This window comes from Ursus maritimus (genome assembly GCF_017311325.1).
Source record: "Ursus maritimus isolate PB19 chromosome X unlocalized genomic scaffold, ASM1731132v1 scaffold_X1, whole genome shotgun sequence".
In the NCBI taxonomy this organism is placed as follows: domain Eukaryota; kingdom Metazoa; phylum Chordata; class Mammalia; order Carnivora; family Ursidae; genus Ursus; species Ursus maritimus.
In genome coordinates, this window is record NW_024423319.1 from 123,502,174 (window position 1) to 123,525,589 (window position 23,416).

Below are 23,416 nucleotides of genomic sequence, written 5' to 3' on the forward strand. Positions count from 1 at the left end.
GATGTCCTAAATCCCGTTGCCTGTGAATGTTTCCTTATTTGGAAACAGGATCTTTGCAGTTATTAGGATGGCCTCCTACTAACCCAATGACAAGTGTCCTTTTAAAGAGAGGGAAACATGGGGGCGGCCTCACAGAAAGGGATGAGGGTCCCAAGAAGATGGACACAGGGACTGGAGTGGTGTATCTACAAGCCAAGGGACACCAAGGGTTGCTGGTCACCACCAGGAGCTGGGACAGATCCAAACAGTGAAGGATTCTACCCAGAGTTTCAGGAGGAGCGCGGCCCTGCCGATGCTTTGATTTTGGATTTCCGGCTTCCAGCACTGAGAGAGAACAGATCTCTGGGTTTGGAGCCACCACACTTGTGGGGATCTGTGAGAGCAGCCCTAGCAAACTCACGCAGGAGACATACCCACACCATGGCGGTGCAGGAAGGAGGAAAAGAGAGACTCCATCAAAGCTCTGGCCCATTCTCAGGGGAAAATCCACACGGGGATCCCTCCCGAGTTTTTGATGTCCTACTCTCAACTCAGTTTCTGTGGATGAAAATAAATCCTTTCGGTTGACGTTACGGCTACTTTAGACGACTTCCTTTCAATGCACTATGATTTCATCCATTATCGTTTGTCAACTGTTCAATTATCCAGACTGCCATCATTTCAACGATTCCATTCAAATTCAATCGTGACTTCAATCATTATGCTTTAATGGTTGACATTTTCCCTTTCCCAATCAATGAGTTAGATGCACACAGGACATTACAGGGACAGTTTGCTCTGGACAGCAGCAGAGCCGATTTGGCCAAATGGTGTGAATGCTTGTTTTCAAAAGACACGTTTAGATACACAGCTATCACCAAGAGCAGAAAAGAAGTTAACAGACAGTGTCACAACCAATGGGCATTGACTAAACCGGAGTGGTAGTCGAACCCACTGGCGCTCCAGTTCCCCCCTTGAAACTCTGCAGGTGCCTACGTCAGCTGATGTGGGCTGCCCAATCTCAATCGTTGCTTCTCCTTATGCCCCCGCAGCTGAGGTCCCCCCCTCCGTGTCACACAGACAGAACGGGAACACACCACAGCAAGGTTTCAGCCACAGGTTGTCATAATTCAATGTGGACAACTGCTGCTGGACGGGGATGATGCTTCTCTTGTGTTCCTTTACTGCATTGGCCACCGTTTGGATCACGACATCAAACGAGGGCTCCGTGTCCCGCGTCAGAGGTGTGGACTCGGAGGGGTCCCTGGTGATGTCGAAGAGCAGGGGAGGGTCATGGTAGGTGACCAGGTTCCCTGAACATGGGCAAAAGATGGTCTCATAGCAGGCATGAGCTCCCGGCGGCTGGAACACGGGTGTCACGTAATGAACCTTCCACACTGCCTCGCCTGGACCAGAAAAGACACGTCAGAGACACCCAACCCCTGCTCCAACTGACCTTGTGCTCAGAAGAAGACCTCGTGTTCTCCTACCTTCTCACGCGTTTGTCCTGCTCTTTCTCTTTCCCCACAGGTTAATGCTAAAGATCATTCAATCCTTGGAACAATACTAAGAAATCAGAATCCCCTAGTATAACTTTATGTACGCTTGGAAGCACCCATTCATTCTGCATCTCAAAAGGTGTATTTCTTCAAGACATCCCTCTGTCTTTCTAAAGAGAGTGGTTCTTGGAAACTTTTCCAAGAAGGTATTTTCAGTGGTCACCCCAGAATAAAAGGACTGGTCTGGGGGTGAGGGGAGGGAGAAAGGAACAAAGAGTTGAGCATGGACTTGAGTGATTGTGACCTTGGCACCCGCAGGGAGCAGGAGCCGGTGTACTCACTGTCCTTGGGGTGCCAGCGCACAGCATGGAGGAACGCGCCACAGTAGTGGAACAGGAACTTGTGCTCCGAGCGCTGCACTTCACCCTGAAGCAAGGGCATGAGGTTCCGGCCATCAATCACCCTGCAGACACACACAAATGACATCAGGAAAGGGAGGTTGACCAGCTGGCTGTTGGAGGGACGGTCCATGCTCTCCATGACATCTTCTGGGCCCAGAGAACAGTGTGCTGACTGTTCTAGAAATCCACGCACACTGTCAGGGACATTACAATCTCACGGGAAAGACAGGAAAAAATATCTAAGCTTTTGCAGTGAAATGACAAGACAGAGGAATGCGTCAATGCGTGTCCATCTAAAGGGCACTTGGTGCTCTGGCCACAGGAGCTCTCAAAAGCTCAGTGCTCTGGATGACTTTACAAATCAAAATTTCATCAGCAATGGCTTTGTTACCCTGAAATGGGATCTTATAGAACGTCTAAGGGGCACCTGGGTGGCTCAATGCTTTAAGTGTCCAGCTCTTGATTTCAGCTCAGGTCATGATCTCAGCGTTGTGAGATCCAGCTGTACGTCAGGCTCTGTGCTCAGCAAGGAGTCTGCTTGAGATTGTCTCTCTCCCTCTGCCCCTCTCCCCCTACTTGCGTGTGCATGCTCGCTCTAAATAAATAAATAAATAAATAAATAAATAAATAAAATCTTAAAAAAAAAAACTCTAAAAGATCTGATGCTTTTTAACTTATATTAGAAAATGGGTCTGCTCCCTTATGTTAAAAAAATAAAACCTACCTTAAAAGAAAACATACAATAATAAGTGTCACATAATCCTAAAAGTGATGGTAAAATAAACAAAATTGTCTTTATTCTCAGATATAATGATTGCTTGTGTTGATAATTCCTTAAAAAGCTAGTGGAAGTAATTAAGCTTGGTAAGGTCACGAGTACAGAATTTTATTTCTGTATCTTAGCAATGAACAACCAGGAGTTACATTTTTAAAAATATTTACTACAGCATCATAAAACATGAAATAGCGAGGGATACCTTTTTCTAATATTAAAATTTTGTGTACTGAAGCCACAAAACATCTGATAACAGAACTGAGAGGAGAGATAAACAATATTGATAGATTGGAAGATTCAAAAGTGTTAAGACCTTGATTTTCAACAAGCCGATCTATGGTTTCAATGTAATCTCTACCAAAATCCCAGAAGGCTTTTTTGTAGGAAGTGAGAAATGTATTCTAAAATTGACATAGGAGAACGATCTGGAATAGCTTAAATAATTTTGGAAAAGAAGGAAGTAGTTCCAGGATTCAACTAAATAATCCCAAAATTTACTATAAAGCAGGAGTAATCAAGCCAGTGTCGTGTGGTCATAAGGGTGGGCATACAAATCAGTGAAACAGGAGAGAGTCCAAGGAACAGAACAATGCATATATCAGTCAATTGATCTTCAAAAAATGTCCAAGGTCATCCATTTGAGGAAGAACAGGCTTTCCTTAAATGGCAGTAGAATAACTGAATATCTAAATGCAAGAAAAATAAATCTTAACCCATACTGACACTATATAAAAAATTAGCCCAATATGGACCATAAACCTAAATGTAAAACCTGAAACTAAAGAAACCACCAGAAGAAATCATAGAGGAAAATCTTTGTGACCTTCGAATAGAAAAATACTCTTTAGCTATATTACAAAAATCATAATGTATAAAAGAACAAAAGGTAAAATGACCCTTATCAAAACTGAAAACATCTGCTTTTCAAATAATAATGGAAGAGAATGAAGGCGAGCCACAGACGGAAGATAAAATTGACAAAACACAGATCTGATAAGGAATTTGTGTTCACGATATATAAAGAACTCTTACAATTCAACAATAAGAAAACAAAATGCCCAATTAAAAAAAAATGGACAGATGATTTGAATAGATAATTCACAAAGAAGAGACGTGAATGGCCAATAAGAACACAGAGAGGTGTTCCACATTATTCATCATGAGGGCAACAAATTAACACCACCATGAGATTTGAGTACACAGTTATTATAATGGTTAAAATGGAAAAGAATGACCATACCAAGTGTGACCAAAGATGTGGAGCAACTGGAAATCTTACGCGTTGCTGGTGGGAACGCCAAATGGGGCAGCCATTTTGAAAGTCAATCCGACAAGTTTCTCATAAAGATATATCAACGGTATATCGGCACCTATTATGACCCAGATTTCCCACTCTTGGGCATTTACCCCAAAGAAATAAAGCACTGATGTCTACACAAAGACGTCCAATGCAACTTGAAGCATAAGAACCCAGTTTGCTTTTAGAATCTCATGGAGTCCTTCGCCTCAGTTTTCCATTGAAGAGTAAAAAAGCCCATGGAATAAAGACAGCACATTTTTAGAGCTAATTCTGAAAAACTAAAACCAAATCAATTCTATGAAGGAAAATCCTAATCAGAGCTCAGAGGACAATATTTCTTGAGATTGTAATTCTGTATAACATTTTGTGAGTCCAATATATACACTGTATGACGATGTCCCAAAGTCAGTAAACCCCACTGGTAGAGTGGAAAGTCATTTTTATGACTACAGTTGGCTCAGTTAAAAAAAAAAGAAACTACATTTCCACTGATATTACTATTTTTTAAATGGGTCACTTAGCTGAAATTGATAAATGTACTTCTTAGTAGAGGGGAATTGTGTTCTGTTATTATTTTATATAAATTCTCAATAAATCCTATGACTCGGTAAAAAGAAGGTAAAACAAACAAACAATGAGGAGGTCTTTCTTTGCTGCTGTTTCTAATTTACGTTGGGATCCATTGCATTTTGATTCAGAAAGAGATGAGGTCCCTCGCATGAAGGAGACATTAGAATCGGTCTTTTCCTCCCCGGTGAAAGCCATCCAGTGTCTGGAATGTGCCATAGTCATCTAAGACTGATGTCCATTACACCAGTAACACTCAGTAGGCATAGCCATAGACGAAACTAAAGTTCCCTAGGTATCGGGGACAACATCCAACCCACTAAGATAGATTTTGTTGCCTTTGTCCCAAATGCTCTGAGAACAAAGATGGTGTGAACAGAGCGTATGACATCACCTGTCCTGAGGGACCGTGCTTCCCGACACGGCTGCTAGTGTGGGGAACACGTCCATTAGACTTGTAGGTTCCTCGATCACTTTCCCAGCTGGCAATCTTCCCGGCCAGCGGACAAGTCCTGGAACGCGGATTCCACCTTCCCAGCCGGCCATGCCTTTCCCACCTACGAGGCGAGGCAACGGAGTGCCAGTTAAAGTTGTCATGGTACCAAGACTGAGTAAAAATGTAAATGAACATCAGTACAATGTGCTCAGAGCCCACCCCGTACCTGGTCCTGATGGGGTCAGCAGTACCTGTCCGTGGGTTTACTTTTCCCTGGGCTGCTGATAGGTTTTCAACTGAGTAACTAATCACATTTGATATGGGGTATTTGTACAGGCTAATTTACCTACAGCACTGTTGGTCCACAAATACACTTGCTTCGTTCCCGGCTGCCTTCACACCTTTGCTCAAGGTACTTTCTTGGTCATCCCTGCTGGCAGACTTCCTTTAAAATGACAGTCCCTCCACCCCGAGAAGTTTTTCTGCTCTTTTTTTTTTTTTTTTTTGAGATTTTCACTATCCTCTAACATATCATGGAATTCACTTATTCTCTTTTTCCTGGTGCGCCTCCCTCCACTAAAATGTAAGTTCCATGAAGGCACGGATTCTTTGGTTTTGTTCACTGCTCAGTCCAGCACCCTGGAAACAAACTGAATAGAATAGTATGGCTATATGCTAATTTATTACCCCAAACCAGGGCATTATAGAGCATGGACCCGGAAGGCAACAATGACCCCAGGACAATGGGCATAGTCCAGGAGTCGCTTGAGTGAACCAGGAGGAATGGTCACCCTACGGTCTTCATGGAGTTTTATTAGTTCATTAAATTACTCAAAGTAGAGTTTCCATCGCAGCACACGGAGAAATGGAGATTTTTAAAAAGATGTCCTCCTAGGTAAAAATAGAGTTTTAATAAGAACACTTTCCCTTATGGGATTTATTTGCTTTCCTAAGCATGCCCTTTACTTGTGCAACCCCTAAAAGAGCAGACATCCATGCCCTGTGGCCAGACTGAGGCAGAGACTATCCCATTCATGCAAAAATTATTATTTCCTACTGAGTCTGTATTATCATTATTTATGCAAAAATAGGCTGAGTTGTTTTGCATTCAGTGGCAAATCATGAATATTATATTTTCCCCTGGAAAAAAACTCCGAAATCTCTTTCAATAGATAGGATAGCATGAACTGAACATTTTCCAGATGATTTTCTTACCACATCAGGCCGTATGTTATGGACCAGGCCAATGTGGTGGCTAACGGAACATGTTTTCATGCATTAACTGTCACTCCAGGACATGGGGCTGGTATCCGTGCATTTAATTATAAAACCAGACACAGGCTTGCTACTTTGTGTGCTAAGCCATATCCTCACAAGAGAACACCAAGCTTCCTTAATCCCCAAGGAGCCTCTGCTTTGTTCTCTGTACTCCGCCTACCACACTGAATCTTCTATCAATGGTCTTGTACATGGAATGGGTGACTAGGTAGATATTCGATTCAAAGGCGTGTGGTTATGTTAACACTTTATCATCTCATGGGGTGGCCACGGGGGCAGGTTTCTAGATGTGCCTGCAGCAGAACGCCAGCCCTGGGGGGCTAGCCTCCCCCATAATGTGTCGTCCGTTATGACACTCCACTTTCTTCTACCCAGAGTCAAATAAAACGCACTTGCTCTCTTTTTCAGATGTTCATCTGCTCACTTCATGAGTTCCCATTATCGTGAGCACGGGAGAGCTCATTCACAACCAGACCCTACTCCCGATCCCCACTCCTCACCTTTGTATATTCCGTTCCACCCACCATGCTGGGAATGGCCCACCCGTGCCTCCAAATGCCCCCCGTGGTCTGATGTAAAGTAGACAAGCGTGTGATTCTTCAGACCAAAGTCATCGATGGCATCGAGAATCTTGCCTGAAATAGAAAAAAAAGGGGGGGGGGGGACATGTGTTATGAACGTCATCATGAGCTTTGGACTGTAACGCTAGTACGACTCGTGGCCCATTTCACTGCAAAACTGTTTCTCATCCATAATGCTCCTGCTCCCGGTGGGTGTTGTGTGAGCTCAAGAATAGCCACGTTTTCTGAATTCCTCATCAGCATCTCGTGTTGGGCAGATGATTATGTTAAATTAGGAGTGAAAACGGATTCATTCTTTACTATTTCACTAGCATTCACTGTTACATGATTATTGCCTAGTAATCATTTATTTTTTACTGTCTTATTATGTGGACACCAACATTTATACTTTTAACTTATAAGTTATATTGATCTTTTGCTAATTTTTCTTTGGGGGCTTCATTGTTTCTGTTCTTGATTGATACCGACTCCTTTATTAAGGAATGAAAGCAGGTTGCATTGTTGGTAATAGGTCCTCTGGTTGCAAGGAGCATCAGGTGAGCTGTTTACGATGCACACTTCTGGTATTTTGTGAAGCCTCGGGGTCTCTGCCTCTGTCGTGACTTTCATGTATTTTAGGAGCTCTGCGCTCACGTGGTCTCACCGTCCGTGTATACGTCTGGGCCTTCACATGGCATGTGGGTCCTCTGCGTGTGTCTGTGTTCGTGCTTTTTGTCTTCTTGCAAGCACACCTGTCCCATGGCATTAGGACCCACCCTAATGACCTCACCATAACTATTTCCAAATACTGTCACATTCACAGATTCCGGGAGTTAGGACGTGGACCTTTCTTTTGGGGGACACAATGCAAACCTCAACAACAACTTTGCCCAACATATTCCATCCCTGCAACTCTGAGTTAACTTCCTCCTCCCTGTGTTCTGCTCCTCACTGGACTATCTCTATGGCCACCTACTTCTGCTTCCCTGATCTGAGAGTCAAACCTTCTGCATGTAGTTTGGTGTTTTAAGTTCTATTTTTTTATTAGATTTTATTTATTTATTTGCCAGCTAGAGAGAGGGCACGAACAGGGGGAGGGGCAGGCAGAAGGAGAAGAAGGCTCCCCACTGAGCAGAGAGCCTGACATGGGGCTCGATCCCAGGACTCTGGGATCATGACCAGAGCTGAAGGCAGATGCCTAACTGATTAAGCCACCCAGGCCCCCCTTAAGTTCTATTTTTGATAGCTCTTTCTTTGCAACCACGAAAGTGTATCCTGATTCTCTCTCTTAACTGGCCTCCCCTCTGATGTCCTTGAGCAATTTCATTTCTTATCACTTTGTTCCCCGCTGTGTACCTCACCATCATCCTGGTGAGGAACACTCCCCAGGGGAGAGTAATGAAGACTTCCATTAAAATCACATTAAGCCTCGATATTAATTTTTGAATCACTAATATTTTCTGAGTCACCGTTCCCATCAAGAATCCGGTATATTTCCATTTACTGATGTCTTCTCTTATGAGTCAGTTGTATTCAATGCGATCACTTACTTTTCAAACGTATTTCTATATATTGATTGTTGATATGGACGCTGTTATGAATGATACCTTATCTCCTACCGTATCTTGAAATCGGCTATTTTTAACTTAAAGAAAAAGTATTACTTTTGGCACACATTTCTAACAGAGAAATGTTGTTATCTCAATGCCTGTATGATTTTTATATTATTGCTATAGTATATATTAACATAACGTGCTATCAATAATATCATATGCTAATGATATATGTACATGTTATATTATATAGAACATGATATGGCCACCATCTCTTTATGATCAGTACTAGACCAGAGCTATAGAATAAAAATTAACTACTACTGGGAAGCCTGGGTTGCTCAGTCTGTTAAGCCTCCGACTCTTGATCTCAGCTCAGGTCTCCATCTCAGGGTCATGAGTTTGAGCCCCACACTGGGTTCCATGCTAGGCATGGAGCCTCCTTAAAAAAAATTGGGACATCTGGGTGGCTCAGTCAGTTAAGTGTCTGCCTTCAGCTCAGGTCACTGTCCCAGGGTCCTGGGATTGAGCCCCTTATCAGGCTCCCTGTTCAGTGGGGAGTCTGCTTCTCTCTTTCCCTCTCCTTCTCCTCTGCCCCTCCCCCCCACTCATGCTTGCTCTCTCGCTCTCTCTCTCTCTCCAATAAATAAATACAATCTTTTTTTAAAAAAATTAAATACTACAGGAGTTGGTAAACTATGGCCCCCAGGTTGAATTCAGCTCAAAGCCCATATTTGTAAATAAACTTTCATTGGAATACAAAAACAAACAAACAAACAACAACAAAAAAAAACATGATATACTATTACTAATGATATATGTATATGTTATAGTGTGTTATTATATTTTATATTATATATTATATGTGTGAAGAACATATTTAAGTTGATGCTGGCAAGTATGTAAGTATTTTCATGGTTACTACTTAATTAATTTTTTAAAAGGTTTTTTCATTTATTTATGACAGAGTGTGCGTCCATGCACTAGAGTGGGGGAAGGGGCAGAGGGAGAGGGAGAGGCAGAGAAAATCTCAAGCAGACTCCAAGCTGAGCACAGAGCTGGATGCAGGGCTCAACCTCTGAGATCATGACCTGAGCCAAAACCAAGAGTCAGACACCAAATTGACTGAGCCACCCAGGAACCCCCCTAATTAATATTTTTTTTAAAATCTCTCAAAACATTGAGAATAGAGCCAATTAAAAGCATTGGCCAACATCATGTTTAAGGTAACTGAAAAAATAATGGAAATGCTTAACACCTTTAGGTAAAAATAAATTTATATTATAATATAATATATATATTTCTAATATCAACTGAAATAGATTATATAAACATTTGTAGATACTATATATTTATAGTCATTGCATTTCTATTATTCATAATATATAAATTAACATTATGTATTATATTATATATTATACATTTATTATGTGTTATATATAGTATATATTTACTATGTATTATATATTGTGTTTATTATAATATATATCATAGATACTGTATGATACAAATATATATACAAATATATATTATCTTATAGATGCTATATAATACAAATATATACAAATTTTATATATTATGGATACTGTATAATACAAATATACATACAAATATTATGTTATGGATATTGTATAATACAAATATACATACAAATAGTATATATTACATTATAGATACTGTATGCTATAAATATACACACAAACACACGCTTCAGCTGATGCTAGACAGGTGCTAATCATCTCCACGGCCACTAATTATTTTTTAAATCTCTCTCAAAATTACTTGATACCTGTAAAGAATATAACTGTCTATGTTGGAAACCCTAGAGATTTCAGTGATGCTGGATAGATGTAACATATTTATCATATCTACTTACATTTTAAATATGCATTTCATACATGTGTCTTGGTATTTGCGTGTGCACGTAACTTCCTCAGACAGTTTGCCCCTCTCCTGAGCTCCTGTCGCCCAGCCCAGGGGAGCAGCCGAGCGCACCTGCTTCCAAGCACACCTGCAGCCCTTACACAGCCAGCCCAGAATCCAATCCCAGCCATCATCACTTTGGTGCAAACAGGTCCAGCGAGGCCTCTCCTCCTACTCCCATGGTTCATCATCCGTCTGCCTCACATTGGACACTCTCTCCTCCCGATCTGGAGGAACCTGCTCTGAGCTTCTAGAATTCTCTGAGACTCATTTCAGATGCATGACTAATTAGGCACCAGAGGATTTCCCCTGCGTTGGGTAGGGGATGCCATTTGCATTGGAAGCCTCTACCTGGGTTTGAGGAAGGAGGAAGCCAAGGGGAGGGTGGGGGGAGGGAGTTTCTAGAGTTTTCCCAACACCTGTGAAATGACAGCCTGTGGGAGTTACGGGATGGTTCAGAAGAACGGAGCCATGTTTCCTCATCTCCGTCCATAATATTTGGCCCTACACCAGGAGCAGCTGAACTAGCAAATAGGAGTGAACAGGTTCTGATCCTGGCTCCCCGAGGCCTGTCCTGTAATCTTGAGCAAGGCCCCAATATCTCATGCCCTTGTTCCCTCATCTGCCAAGGGGAGTAACAATGCTGAGTATGGTCCCCATCTCCTAGAATGTTTATGGGGTTCCATCCAGAACACACTTGCAGCAGTGCCCTCCTCGTGCATCTAAGGGTTCATTCAGTCAATAGCTCCCACCGTTTAACTGTTAAAGGGCACTTTAACAAATGCGTTAGTATGATACCCCAACCAGGAACCAGGAAAACTTTCTAACAAGGAGAGCAGCAATTCCTGAGACCTGGGGTTTTGTTTTAGCTTCCAAGGTGGATATTTTGGAGAAAAATTAACTTCTCAGTATTTCTGAAATTGCATATCAAAACAGATGATTATTTGTCCTGAAAGGTCAGTTCCAACTGGACAGAAAACATACACCGCCCGTGGGTACCAACAGTCTGTGAACCTCAGGCACACGCTTCCAAAATGTGGCTTTCAAATACCCTGGCTTGTCCTCAAATATTCAGCACAGCCATGGATAGCTGTGTCATTACTGAGTACCACGGAAAAAGTCCCATGGAGATCAAACCGTACCGAGAGGTGCCTTAAGGCTACACTGTCATTTTATTAGCTTAGATAGTTTGAAAACCTTGCCTTGATTTAAAATTTTAAAGCAGATAGAATTGTTTTGTTCTTTGCCTGTTTTTAGTGATCGCATCCTCTACACACACCACACACCCAGACACATACACATATGCCTTCCTAAGTATAGACATATGTGCCTATGTTTCATTATTTAGTATTTATATTTAAAATAATTTTTAGTGGCGCCTGGGTGGCTCCGTCAGTGAAGTGTCTGCCTTCAGCTCAGGTCATGATCCCGGGGTCCTAGAATCCCGGGCTCTCTGCTCAGAAAGGAGTCTGCTTCTCCCTCCCCCTGCTCTTGCTCTCTCTCTCTCTCCCCTTCTCAAATAAATAAAATCTTTTTAAAAAATTTAAAAAATATTGTAAAATGTTTTCTATGTCTGAGACTGCGAATTGACAATACCTTATTGACTTTCCTTTGGTCAGGCTTGAATTCTTTTTTTTTTTAGTAAAGATTTTATTTATTTATTTATTTGTTTATTTATTTATTTATTAGAGAAAGAGCAGGGGGAAGCAGCCTTTGCATTGAGCACATAGCCCAAGGCAGGGCTCAATCCCAGGACCTGGAGATCATGACCTGAGCCAAAACCAGGAGTCAGGTGTTCAACCTACTGAGCCAGCCAGGTGCCCTGCTCAGGCTTGATTTCTAAAGCCTCTCTCTGCTTACTAAAATCTATTCCATGCCAACATCCTACATTTGGAGATGATTATAACCCAAAGCTTCTGTCCCGCCAACACATGAGACCAGCGTCATGTGCTTTTCTGTCTTCCTTCTCAGAAAACTTGAGTCCGATTTGGTAACTAATATACATAGCATGGAAACTCGGGGACTCACAGGGATAGGGGAAGCATTGAGCGTGGTTTTGTGCCGACTTTGTCGCAGGCTTCCACCTCCTACATCGTTGGGGTTGTCCGGGGGCGGGGGGCGTGTCTGGGTGCCCTGAACTATCAAAGCACGAAGTTCCAGGCTCCATAGGTCCTGCCACTTACCCACCATGGAGTCCATCTCCTGCACGTTGTCCCCATATAAGCCGTGCTTGCTGGTGCCGATGAACTCAGTTGTTGTGGGGAGAGGCACGTGTACATGCAGAAAGGAGAAAACAAGGAGGAAAGGTCCTTCACGGTGCCTGGGGAGACATCAATCACTCTGCTTATGTGTTTGCAAAGTCTGGGAAGGTGAACCACATCATTTTTTTGTCACAAAAACCCAGTGTCCATTCATCTTCTATGTGCCCCAGGAGAGGGAATGCATGTGTGAGGCAGCCCCTTGGAGAGAGCAAGGGGTGGATACCAGTGCCTTGGAGATGCTGGGGTGGATGCCAGCACCTCCAGCATCTGGACTTGCTCCCCAGGACGTGTGTGGGATGGCTTGATTCCTGAGTGGCCCTGCCTGGCACAATGGAGCTCACAAGCCCATCCAGCTCTGCTTGGCACACTTGTCCCATGGCTGATAATGTCTCAGGCCAGAGTCACACCTGACAGACCCAAGGGATGGTGGCTCGGGAGTGGTTTCTTAGAAACGCCAATTCTTTCACAACCCCGAAGCAAGCATGGACAGAAACATCTTGGCAAGCTGTCCACACACCTTCAGGTCTCCTGGGATGACACAGGAAATGAGGTTGACTCACTTCAAGCCCTGACAACCCACGGGGAAGGTAGGTCACCAGGTAACCAGGGCAGCTCACAACACAAATGCCATTCTTTGGGAAATTTCTTCTCTGATGACATACGACGGTATAAAGAATGAGGGGAAAAAATGAAAAAAAGTTGGCTTATGGTGAGCTGGTTTGAATGGCATCCCTCCAAAATTGGTGCTTATCTGGGGGCTCAGAATGTTATCTCATTTGAGAATGGGGTCTTTGGAGATGTAATTAGTGGAGAGGCGGTCATCCTGGGGTAGGGTGAGGCCAGAATCTAAGACCTGGCATCCTTAAAAGAAAAAGATGGTTTGCATGTACTACTGAGGATTGAAATTATACAGATGTTGCTTTATGTCACAAAAGGATATCTGCAGATGGGATTAAATTCAGGATGTTGGGATGGAGAGATAATCCTGGATTATCTGTCTGTGTATCCAATGCAATCACAAGGGTCCTTGTAAGAGGAACCCCAATACGATCAAAATCAGACAAAAAATAGTGTGGATAGGACTAGAAACAGACTCTGCCCTAAAACCTCCAGAATGAGCCAGTCCTGCCAATGCCTCGATTTTAGCGCCCCTCCCCCCGTAAGATGAGATTCAGATTCCTGACCTCTAGCGCCATAAAATAGTAAACACATCTGTTCCAGCAGCCACAGGAAACGCACACACTTAGAATTCAGGTAAAAGCAATTTCTAGCATCCACGAACCCAAGGCACATGCTCGTGGCCACATCACTAATCAATGGAGTAGCTTCTGAATCATCAGAGTCCCTGTTCCCTTTCCACATGGTGCCACTGTGGATCATATAGACCTTCTGAAACTCAACACAGGTTTTGGTGATGGAAGCACATTTTCACACCCCAGCATTTGTTCTTGATGTACTAATGTAAACAGGAAGCAACAATGTGTGCAGGTGTCTTCAGACTTGAACTGGCTCACTGAATGGAACAGGATCGCTCATCTTGAGCTTTCAGTGTGATGGAAGTCACCTCTCAAAGCATCTGTCCCTCTGCACATATGGAAGTCTCCAGGAAATGAGGAGCTTGCCCTAAGAGAAACCAGCCATTCTGTGGCATCTACAATGCAAAGATGGTTTAATCTCTCTAAGAGTCTAAATTTGTATTGTGCCCACCTTGGCTATAAGGTAAGGACAAAGCTATCTACAGGTTGCCCAAGATCCTTTATACCACCAAACGACTCTACATGCCAGTTGAACACACCAACTTACAGGTCCCTACCCCAGGTTGATCTCATCCTCATGAATTACACTTCCAAATACCCTACTCCAAAATAAGATCACATTCTGAGATTACAGGTGGACATGGATTTTGGAAGGACACCAACCAACCCAGCTCACCATGGTGCAACTTTTTTTTTTTAATTCATTTTTTTCCACTCTTTACATTTTGAAATCTCATCAGAGCAGGAATTTTTCAGAGTGGCATTTGCACTGTGTGCTGTCCTCGTTAGCTGAGGACCTATCTTCCTTGTGCTTGAGCTTCATGTAGTAATGCCTGGCCACTTCTTCATGTTGTTCTTGTTCACCTTTGAACATTCAGTTAACATACCTTCTCAAGTACGGCTTCCCTGATTTCTTGGAAAGTCCCTACAGTTTGGACTGATAACACCTGGATTTGTGCCCATTAGCTTATTTCTTATTATGGGCTTGTACATACGCTGTCATCACTAAATATGATCTTATCCTTGAAGTCTGGACCCCAGGATGGTGATCAGTAAAGATACAGCCTCAGGCAATGTTGGAATGGTGAATCAAAAATGTGTTCACAGTCTTAAAAAAAAAATGTGACAAACTGGAGGCCTATAAATGTGGCTCCCTTGGAAAGTTCCCAGCGATTGTGCTCTGGATGCATTGGGCTTCATAACGATCACCACTGATCTCAGCTGAATAATGTCCCTTACATAGCTCATGCTCAATGATAAGCCCTCTGATTTTAATCTCTCAAGGAGATTTCTTTCCTAATAGGAAAACAGTGTAGTAGCCAACTTCTTCTACTATCTAGTTTCCTGGCAAATATGTTTCCCATTGTGCATTCATATGCAGACAGTATGCATATAAACGAATTCTAAATTAACAAGCCAGATTTGTAATTTTGAGTCTAGTGTGAGTCTACCTGCTTGGTCTGACCAAATATGAATTTCAAGGCCAATGGAGAAATTGTGATTTTAATCACAAGAAGTCAAATGAGATAGCCCTCGCTAGGTACTGCGTGAAGAATCCAGCTTGCCTCCAAAAATACAGTATGGTAGTCTCAAGCACTAGCTAGTAATATTCCCTTTCTTAATTCAATATTGTTCAAATCATCACCTCTTATTTTTATAAAACGCTCATTGTGTTATGTTTAGAAGACTCTTGTCTTTAAAATACTCCGTCTTAAATCCATTCAGATACGTGGATTTTTTTTTTTGTAAATTACTTTTACCTTTCCATAAATGAAATCGCTTCCTTCACCATGATGGAACCAGCTCGCTCTGCCTTCATGGGCTGCTCGGTGATGTCATGCTCTCGCATGAGGAGGCAGTCCCAGTACAGAGCAGACGTATAACTGGAGAACCAAAAGTAGCCCAGTAGAAAAATAAAAAGGATCATAAAGAGAATGAGGGACCAGGGAAGAGAGATCAAGTGACACAGTTTCGCCAAGGTGAGAGTGAGCACAGCAATGGCGACCAGCTGCACGCAAAACCAGACTTTGCTCCCGATGGCTAATTCTGTGTCACGAGAGGGATCTGGCCAGCAGGGGTCTATCAGAGTGAATGGCATGCCATAGAAGTAATCAAATCCATATTGAGACGGATGATGGCAATGGTCATGTCGGGACTGGCAGTGTAAGCCTTGATGCCATTTGCCTGAAATTACAAACAGACAAATAAAGCGTAGTACGCACGCCCACCATGAAGACCATGTGAGCACTCTTCATTCAAAACAAACGACTCGTGCAAAAAATGGAGCAGCAAATACTTTTCTTTTGCCTAAAAATCTGAGTTCAGCACCCGATTCATCTTTTGCTCTTCCTTAGTTCACAGACATTTATGTTAAGATCTGGTTGTGAGTGACCAGATATGATGAAAAATAAAGGGAGGAAAATACAGTTGTGAGTTTGAAGCAAGGATGTGAACTGGGCAGTTTCTCATTCACAGAAAGAAATGAATCATAGCAACAAAGATAAATACATGGCAGAGACAGGGGAGATTATAGGTGGTGGATAGATAGGTGACTAGGTACGTAGATAATTGATATTAAATAATGAGATATATATGATATGAGGTGGATGGACAAGAGGGAGGGTGGATAGATAGGTACGTAGGTAGATAGGTTGATAGATGGATAGATGATAGATAGTTAGATAGAGAGATAGATGGATGATAGAAATGATGGAAGATAGACAGGGGATGTATATCATATGCACAGGTGGACAGATGGATAGATGAATAGATAGATGAGTGGGTGGATGTGTGGGTAGGTGGATAGGTGGGTATATAGATAACAGATAGATAGATAGATAGATAGATAGATAGATATAGATAGATGATAGATAGATAGAAAATAGATGATAGATAGATGATAGATAGATAGACAGACATGATGGATGGATGGATGGATGGATGGATGGATGGATGGATGGACTGATGGATGAACTGATGGATGGATGGATGGATGGATGGATGGATAGATAGATGATGGATAGATAGATGATAGATAGATAGATAGATAGATAGATGATAGATAGATAGATAGATAGATAGATAGATAGATAGATAGATAGATAGAAGATAGATATGGATGAATGACGGAGGATGGACGATTGATGATGGATGGTTGGATAGCTCGCTGGATGGAAATCCTAGGTCTCCCACTAAAGCTCACTGAACTTTATTTGATCAAACTTGTCACGCCTTGAACTGTAACAAGAAGACCCATGGGCATCCTGTTGGCATGTGGAGTCTAACAGAGTATGGTCATGTGTGTCCACCAAAACATTAATGGTTCCCTGCGTGGAGCTGGGGCTACATGAAGGATGCACGTATTCACATCTCTGAGCACCTGAGTGAGTGCAGATGAGAGGCAAGGCTATGGCCCAGGGTTTTCTGTCCCGCACCTCCACTAAGGTTGTCTTCTCTCATCAATGTCAAATTGGTTACAAAAATTGATTTAACATGGCATGTTATCTTCATGCCAGTTGAAACCCAGGCTCTCAAATGGAGACAGTAGGTTTAGCTTCCAATGGGTCATCCTTGGTTGACATCTATCATCTTTGGCAGTGAGAAAAAAGACATCCATACAATATCCATGGTTCCATTTTAATGAAATAATGAGGAGGGCCAGAGAACCTATATTGAGAAAATATACAAGCACAGAGGCTGACAGATTTGATGTTATTGTGCAACATTTGCATTAAAACATCTCCTATGTCTCTCAGCCTTGGGAAGAAGCAATTTCCTTATTTTTGAAATTAGGGAGATGGTTATTGTCAGACATCCCTTCTGCCTGTAAGTTATCAATGATTCTGTCCACAATGTGCAATGAGATTAACTAGGACTTGAGATCATTACCAGCCCACTGCAATGCAATCGGGAGACTACATGGGGACTTAATCATTGCCAAAGGGAGCAGCACAGTTTTCTCCTCTGCATTGACTCTCTCGAGCTGTGGGAGTGGTGAAAGAAGGAGCTAACCCAGGGGGACAGACTGGAAGGGGCCAATGGAAATTTTCTAAGGAACTGAAATGCTCCTTATCTTGATTTACGTGGCAGATACAGGGTATCGACATTTTTCAAAAGACATTTTTTAAGATACATTTTCTTTCAATTTGGGTGATGGATATAGGGTGTAGAGGTTTATATGGAGTCAAAGTGGACACTCCATAAGAAGTTCATGATGCATAAAGCTATTTGTGTGTTCTTGAGAGGGTCATCACATTTCTTAAATCATACGTGGTGAATGAGATGAAGGATTTCAGAGTCTGCAGAGAAGAGTATAATAAGACTATCATAGTATAGTGGGGTCTTTGCAAAGATGAAGAAACAGGGTAATACAGAAACACGTGGGGTGGCCATCTGGAAAGGCCTGGAGGTCAGGTGGGAAGAGGTCTTCTGTCGTGCCTGAATTATGTCTGAAAAGGATAAACAGGTGCCGTTTCAGAAGGGTGTGTGTGTGTGTGTGTGTGTGTGTGTGTGTGTGTGTGTGTTAGACGGGGAAGGTCATTATGATAGAGGGTCCCAGCTGAGCAAAACACAACAATGAAAGAGAATTCTGGAGGACACGGGGGGACGCGTCTACTTGAGAAAGACCGTATAATATATTAAGCAGATTAATGTTGAAAAGTAAAGAGAAAGGTCAGAGGTAGCCAATGAAATAGCAGATCCATCAGAAGCCTACATCATAAGGAGGGTCTTCCCTGCCATAGCCAAGACGCATGCTTATTTTGAAATAAAAGATTTCCAAGAAAATCATGTCAAGTAGAGAACACAGGGGCACCTGGATGGCACACTCAGTTAAGCATCAGACTCTTGGTTTCCACTCAGGTCGTGATCTCAGGGTGCTGGGATGGAGCCCCGCGTCGGGCTCCGCACTCAGCACAGAGTCTGCTTTAGATCACCCCTCCCTTTCCCTCTGCCCCTCCCACTCGCGCTCTCTCAAATAAGTAAATACATCTTAAAAAAAGAAAAGAACAACACATTATTTCTTTATAGTAAATAAGTCACGCCTTGGGCCACTTCTTACCTATCACTGCCGTGCTATACCCTTGCTTCTTCAGTAAGGCTGCAAACGTCGTCTCATTATGAGGGAGTCCAGCAGGGGCTCCAAGTGTGATAATGACACGGTTATCTGTGTCAGATACCATTCCTGAGTGGGATGGAAAAACAAAACCAGAGACAACAGAACACACACACACAATGAGTAGATGCCCATCAGCTGAAGAGGAAGTGAGTTATGGAGCTGGAAGACATAAAAAGCGAGGAAGAGAAAATCATCATGTGGGGGAGGAAGATTGTGTTTCCCAGACAGAACTCACACTGGTCCCCACTATAAACCCCTTTCCACGCTTGCATGCACACACACAACACTACCAGACATGCACAAACACACCATTCAAATAACAGTCTACAAATAATAGCCTCCAGCATGTTTACAATGACATGGGGTATCATTTCAATGCACACTGGCAACTGAACATCTAACGTGGGCTACCCTTGGCGGGGGAATCATTGTATTAGAAAAAGGGCCAAAAAATGAAATCTTGTGAAAACTTCAAACCCTACTGTTTCTACAATGGATTCTTTTTTTTCTGACAATAGATTTTAGTTGTATTTGCACAAAAGATAGATAAGCCAAATGTCTGTCAAAAACACTGACATTGCCCCAGTGTTCATTTCCTTGAAGAGTGGACACACGGTTTTTGAACCTCTCCGTTCCTTCCCAGAAATAGAGCAATAAGAAAAGAAAACTGTTCACTGTGGACATCACTGACAAAACTAGGTGACAGATAGATGGGGACATGTCAACCATAAGCCCAAGACCTACATTTTAGAGAAAAGAAGCAGAAGAAAGCAAACCAGTTTCTGAAGGATCCAGTCACCGAAGAACCCCAGAATAGCCAACAGGTGTTCCCTGGAGAGGAGCAAAAACAGAGGGACTTTCCCCAGTTCCACTGCAAGTGACCGAAGGTTTCTGGGTATGAAAATGTTGGAGCGATCCAGAATGAAGAACTCCCTAAACTGACCTATCCTGGCTTCCTACCAAAATGGCGGCCCAACCTTGAAGCAATATCCGGGAGTGGAGAGAAAATCGAATAAGACAGGATAAAGTGAGTGAAAAGAAAGAGAAATTCCAGATAAAAACAAAGGAGGCAATGCAGGTGGAGACTTTCAGAGAGGGAGAGCCCATTGTTTAAACACCATAGACAAGGAGGCAAGAGAAAAGCCTTCCAGGTTAGATTTGGTCACCATGCCCTCTACTAGAAACTATCTCCTTCTAAATGTTACAGAAGCTCGTTTTACATAAAGTGAGCAGCACAGGAAAAAAAAAAAAAAAAGTCAAATCACCTATAAGTTTACCATACGAAAAAAAAGAATAATTTATCATTTATTGGACCTGATTCACCTTAGCAACAGTTAAGCAAGATATCATCAACCTCACAGGATTCAAAATGTTATGGGACACACACAAGGAGCTGGGCGAGGGGCTTCTCAAGCTTGACTAAGAACTGGACACAAATCCTGACCTATGAAATGTATGCTCTGCTTCCTCTTAAACTACAGAATCTGTGCCCCTAAACCACGGCCAGTCTGACCGCCTTTGAAAATATAACCATATGGCCCAACCATTCCACCCCTTGGTATGCATCCAAAAGAATTGAAAATACGTGTTGAGTCAAAAACGTGTACGGGCAGGTACACAGCTGAACTATTTCTAAGAGCCTAAAGCCGGAAACAGTCCAATGGTTGGTCAACTGAGGGATGAATAAAGAAAAGGTGTTACATTCACACAATGGCGAAAATGTGTGATAAACATTGAGACACTCTGGCAGGTGCATCTCATGACACCCCCAATTAGTGCCGATGCATCTTCTTAGTTCCTCCCAAAAGAGCGTCTCCTTCTTGCCCTGGGATGGAAAGTCCTGCCTACCCCTGATCACGGGACACTCAGGATAAACAGTCAGCACGAGGTGAATAGACATAGCCATGCAGGGCGGGCTTGGGTCAACTAGGAGAACAATGGTTTCCACGCAGACATCCACAGCTGCATATTCAAGGACGTGCGTGCGTGCGTGTGTGTGTGTGTGTGTGTTTGCACTTTTTTGGGGCAAACTTTTCAAAATGGACTAGCTACATTTTCATTTCCTTGAATCTAATGTGTCCGCAGAGCGTAACAGAGGCTTATCCGTCTACACACCTGATCGGATGGGGTATCTTCCCGTGAGGAAGGCAGCCCGGCTGGGGGTGCACATGGAGGCCGCAGAGATGTGGTGATTTAGCTTCACGCCTTCCCTGGCTAGGTGGTCAATGTTAGGTGTCCTGGAAAAAGAGACAGAAAGGGAATTGCAGAGAGGAGGAGGGGAGACTCAGAGGCAGAAACTAACACCTGTTTACGATGATTTCCTAAGCCCAGAACAGGAGAAAAAGTAACTGCACACAGTGCCCTATTTCCTTTTTCTCCCCACATCATGGAAAAAACACAGTTGACGCTTTAGGCACTGGCTGTCCATTGCAGAGTTGATATAATTTGCTTCTGCAATATGGTGTCTTGAGTATATGGCACTGCCTTCTAAAGTATATATAAAAAATTACGCGTCTGTGGGCTGATTAATTAAGGCTAATGACTTACAGACCTTAGTTACGCCTACCTACTTATACACACAAGGGCAAGTTTGATGCACATATTCCAGAGACAGATGTCCCGCTCTAGACAAAGGTTGCAACCCCTGCCTTGTCATTCCCTGTAAAGACACCTGGAGGTTGGAGACCATCGGACAGACTTCAACGAAGACTCACTTGGCTGGATGCAAATAAAATGTAACGAGACCTAGCTTTCTTCATGAGAAAGATGACAGAACAAAATGGAATTGTTAAAGTATAGGATTCGTAAGTCTTGCTGAGATGAGCTCCTAAGCCACGGTGTTGGCATGACCCACGCTAACGGTTTTTGTCGCCTACTACAGAGCTCTGACTCTGTTTCACATATTTTTTTTTTCTTTTGGAGTGCCCATTCTTAAAATAGAAGAATATCACCTTAAAAGATTTCCAAAATTAGGAAGCATAAAACGACCAGTTCCACCAAATAAAAGTATGCATAAAAAATCATCACTCATCAGGGGCATCTGCGTGGCTCAGTCGGTTGAGCAGATGTCTCTTGGTTTTGGCTCAGGTCATGATCTCAGGGTCATGGGATCGAGCCCCAAGTTGGGCTCTGTGCTCAGCGGGGAGTCTACTTGAGATTCTCTCTCTCTCTCTGTCCCTCCTCTGTTCTCTCTCTCTCTCCCTCTCTAAAATAAATAAATCTTTTAAAAAATCATCACTCATCATAATATTACATATCACAGAAGACTCACTACGTACCACATATCTACTCTAAATGCTTAGCACATATGAACTCACCCCTGTATACTACCCAGCTGTGCGCTCAACCAACAAGAAAGATAAGCAAGGCACACAGACGTTAAGTAAATTGCTTGAGATTTCACAACCAATACGTGCAGAACTAAGATTCAGATCCAAACAGCCCTGATTTTAACATTGTTTGCTTCTTTTGAAGACACATTCCAACCCATAAGTTTGGTTTTGCATGTGATGGAGTCATAAAACTTTATCAACCTTCCGAGCCCAGACAACAGATGAAATAGTGTGACTCAGCTCGAAGCCATACCTGATTGTGTCATTGCCAAAGCAGCCCAGGTCCCCAATCCCAAGGTCATCAACCATGATCAGGACTACATTAGGCTTATCATCATGTTCCTCTTGGGACTGGCATGGGTTTAAAAGTACACACATCCAAGACAGAGCGATGAAGAGACTCCTGAAAGGCAATCATGGATTTTATGTGATGATTTTGGGAGCCACGTCCCATTGCAGTTGTCCCCTTCCCATGAAAGCAGCAGGGCTCATGGGAGACCAGGCACTTCACCCCGAGGAACAGGCGAGCCTCTCGAATTTCTCTTACCAAGCATTGACTGCCGCTGTCGAATGGGGCCCATGACACTCAAAGGGAGCCTCTCCTGGGTTTCCCGCTCCCATACAGTAAATGCTTTTCCACAAGGTGAAGTCTGAAATTGTTTACTCAGGGACAAAGCATTCCTTAGGCCAGAGACAATAATACTCCTGAGGTCACACCCTTGGGAGAAGGAGCCTGTTGACTTTCCTTCACGCCGGACAGAATTCCAATGTGGGCAGGCATAGAGCTTTGCCAAAGGGACATTTGGTTGGAGCAAGAATCAACAGCAGCAACAAACAGCAAACAAACAAAGAAAAAGCAACCCAAGGGTAGAGGAGAAGGGAGAACGTTGGTGAAGAAGTGAATTGTGGAAAAGGAACAGCCTGGAATCTGAAAACCAGTCGAGCCCCCTTCAGGATGCTGTTCAGTCCCAACCAAAGTCCCATTGTCTCAAAGAAATATGTAATTCCCTTCCCACTGGATCCTTACTCAATTACCAGGTAATGAATATTGGAAGTATCAGTGACATCTCCCTCTTGTCTTTATCAAAACTCACCTCAAATATTTCCTCTGGGAGGGAGGAGAGAAATGGCCGCTGACCCTCACCTGCTCCCAAAACCCTCCGTAAATGCTTGGAAACAA

The 23,416-nt window shown here is 42.9% G+C and overlaps 1 protein-coding gene across 1 annotated transcript; it reads right to left on the minus strand.

The window, feature by feature from the left end:
* Positions 1-790: 790 nt before the first annotated feature.
* On the minus strand, positions 791-22,647 carry ARSF (arylsulfatase F). Its single transcript, XM_008694320.2, has 9 exons — positions 22,490-22,647; positions 21,020-21,141; positions 18,848-18,970; positions 15,549-15,972; positions 12,455-12,591; positions 6,736-6,870; positions 4,916-5,078; positions 1,820-1,941; positions 791-1,385 (listed from the first exon to the last, which is right to left on the minus strand). The coding sequence occupies exons 1-9, from the start codon at positions 22,612-22,614 to the stop codon at positions 1,018-1,020; spliced, it is 1,719 nt and encodes a 572-aa protein (XP_008692542.2). The 5' UTR covers positions 22,615-22,647; the 3' UTR covers positions 791-1,017.
* Positions 22,648-23,416: the final 769 nt, after the last annotated feature.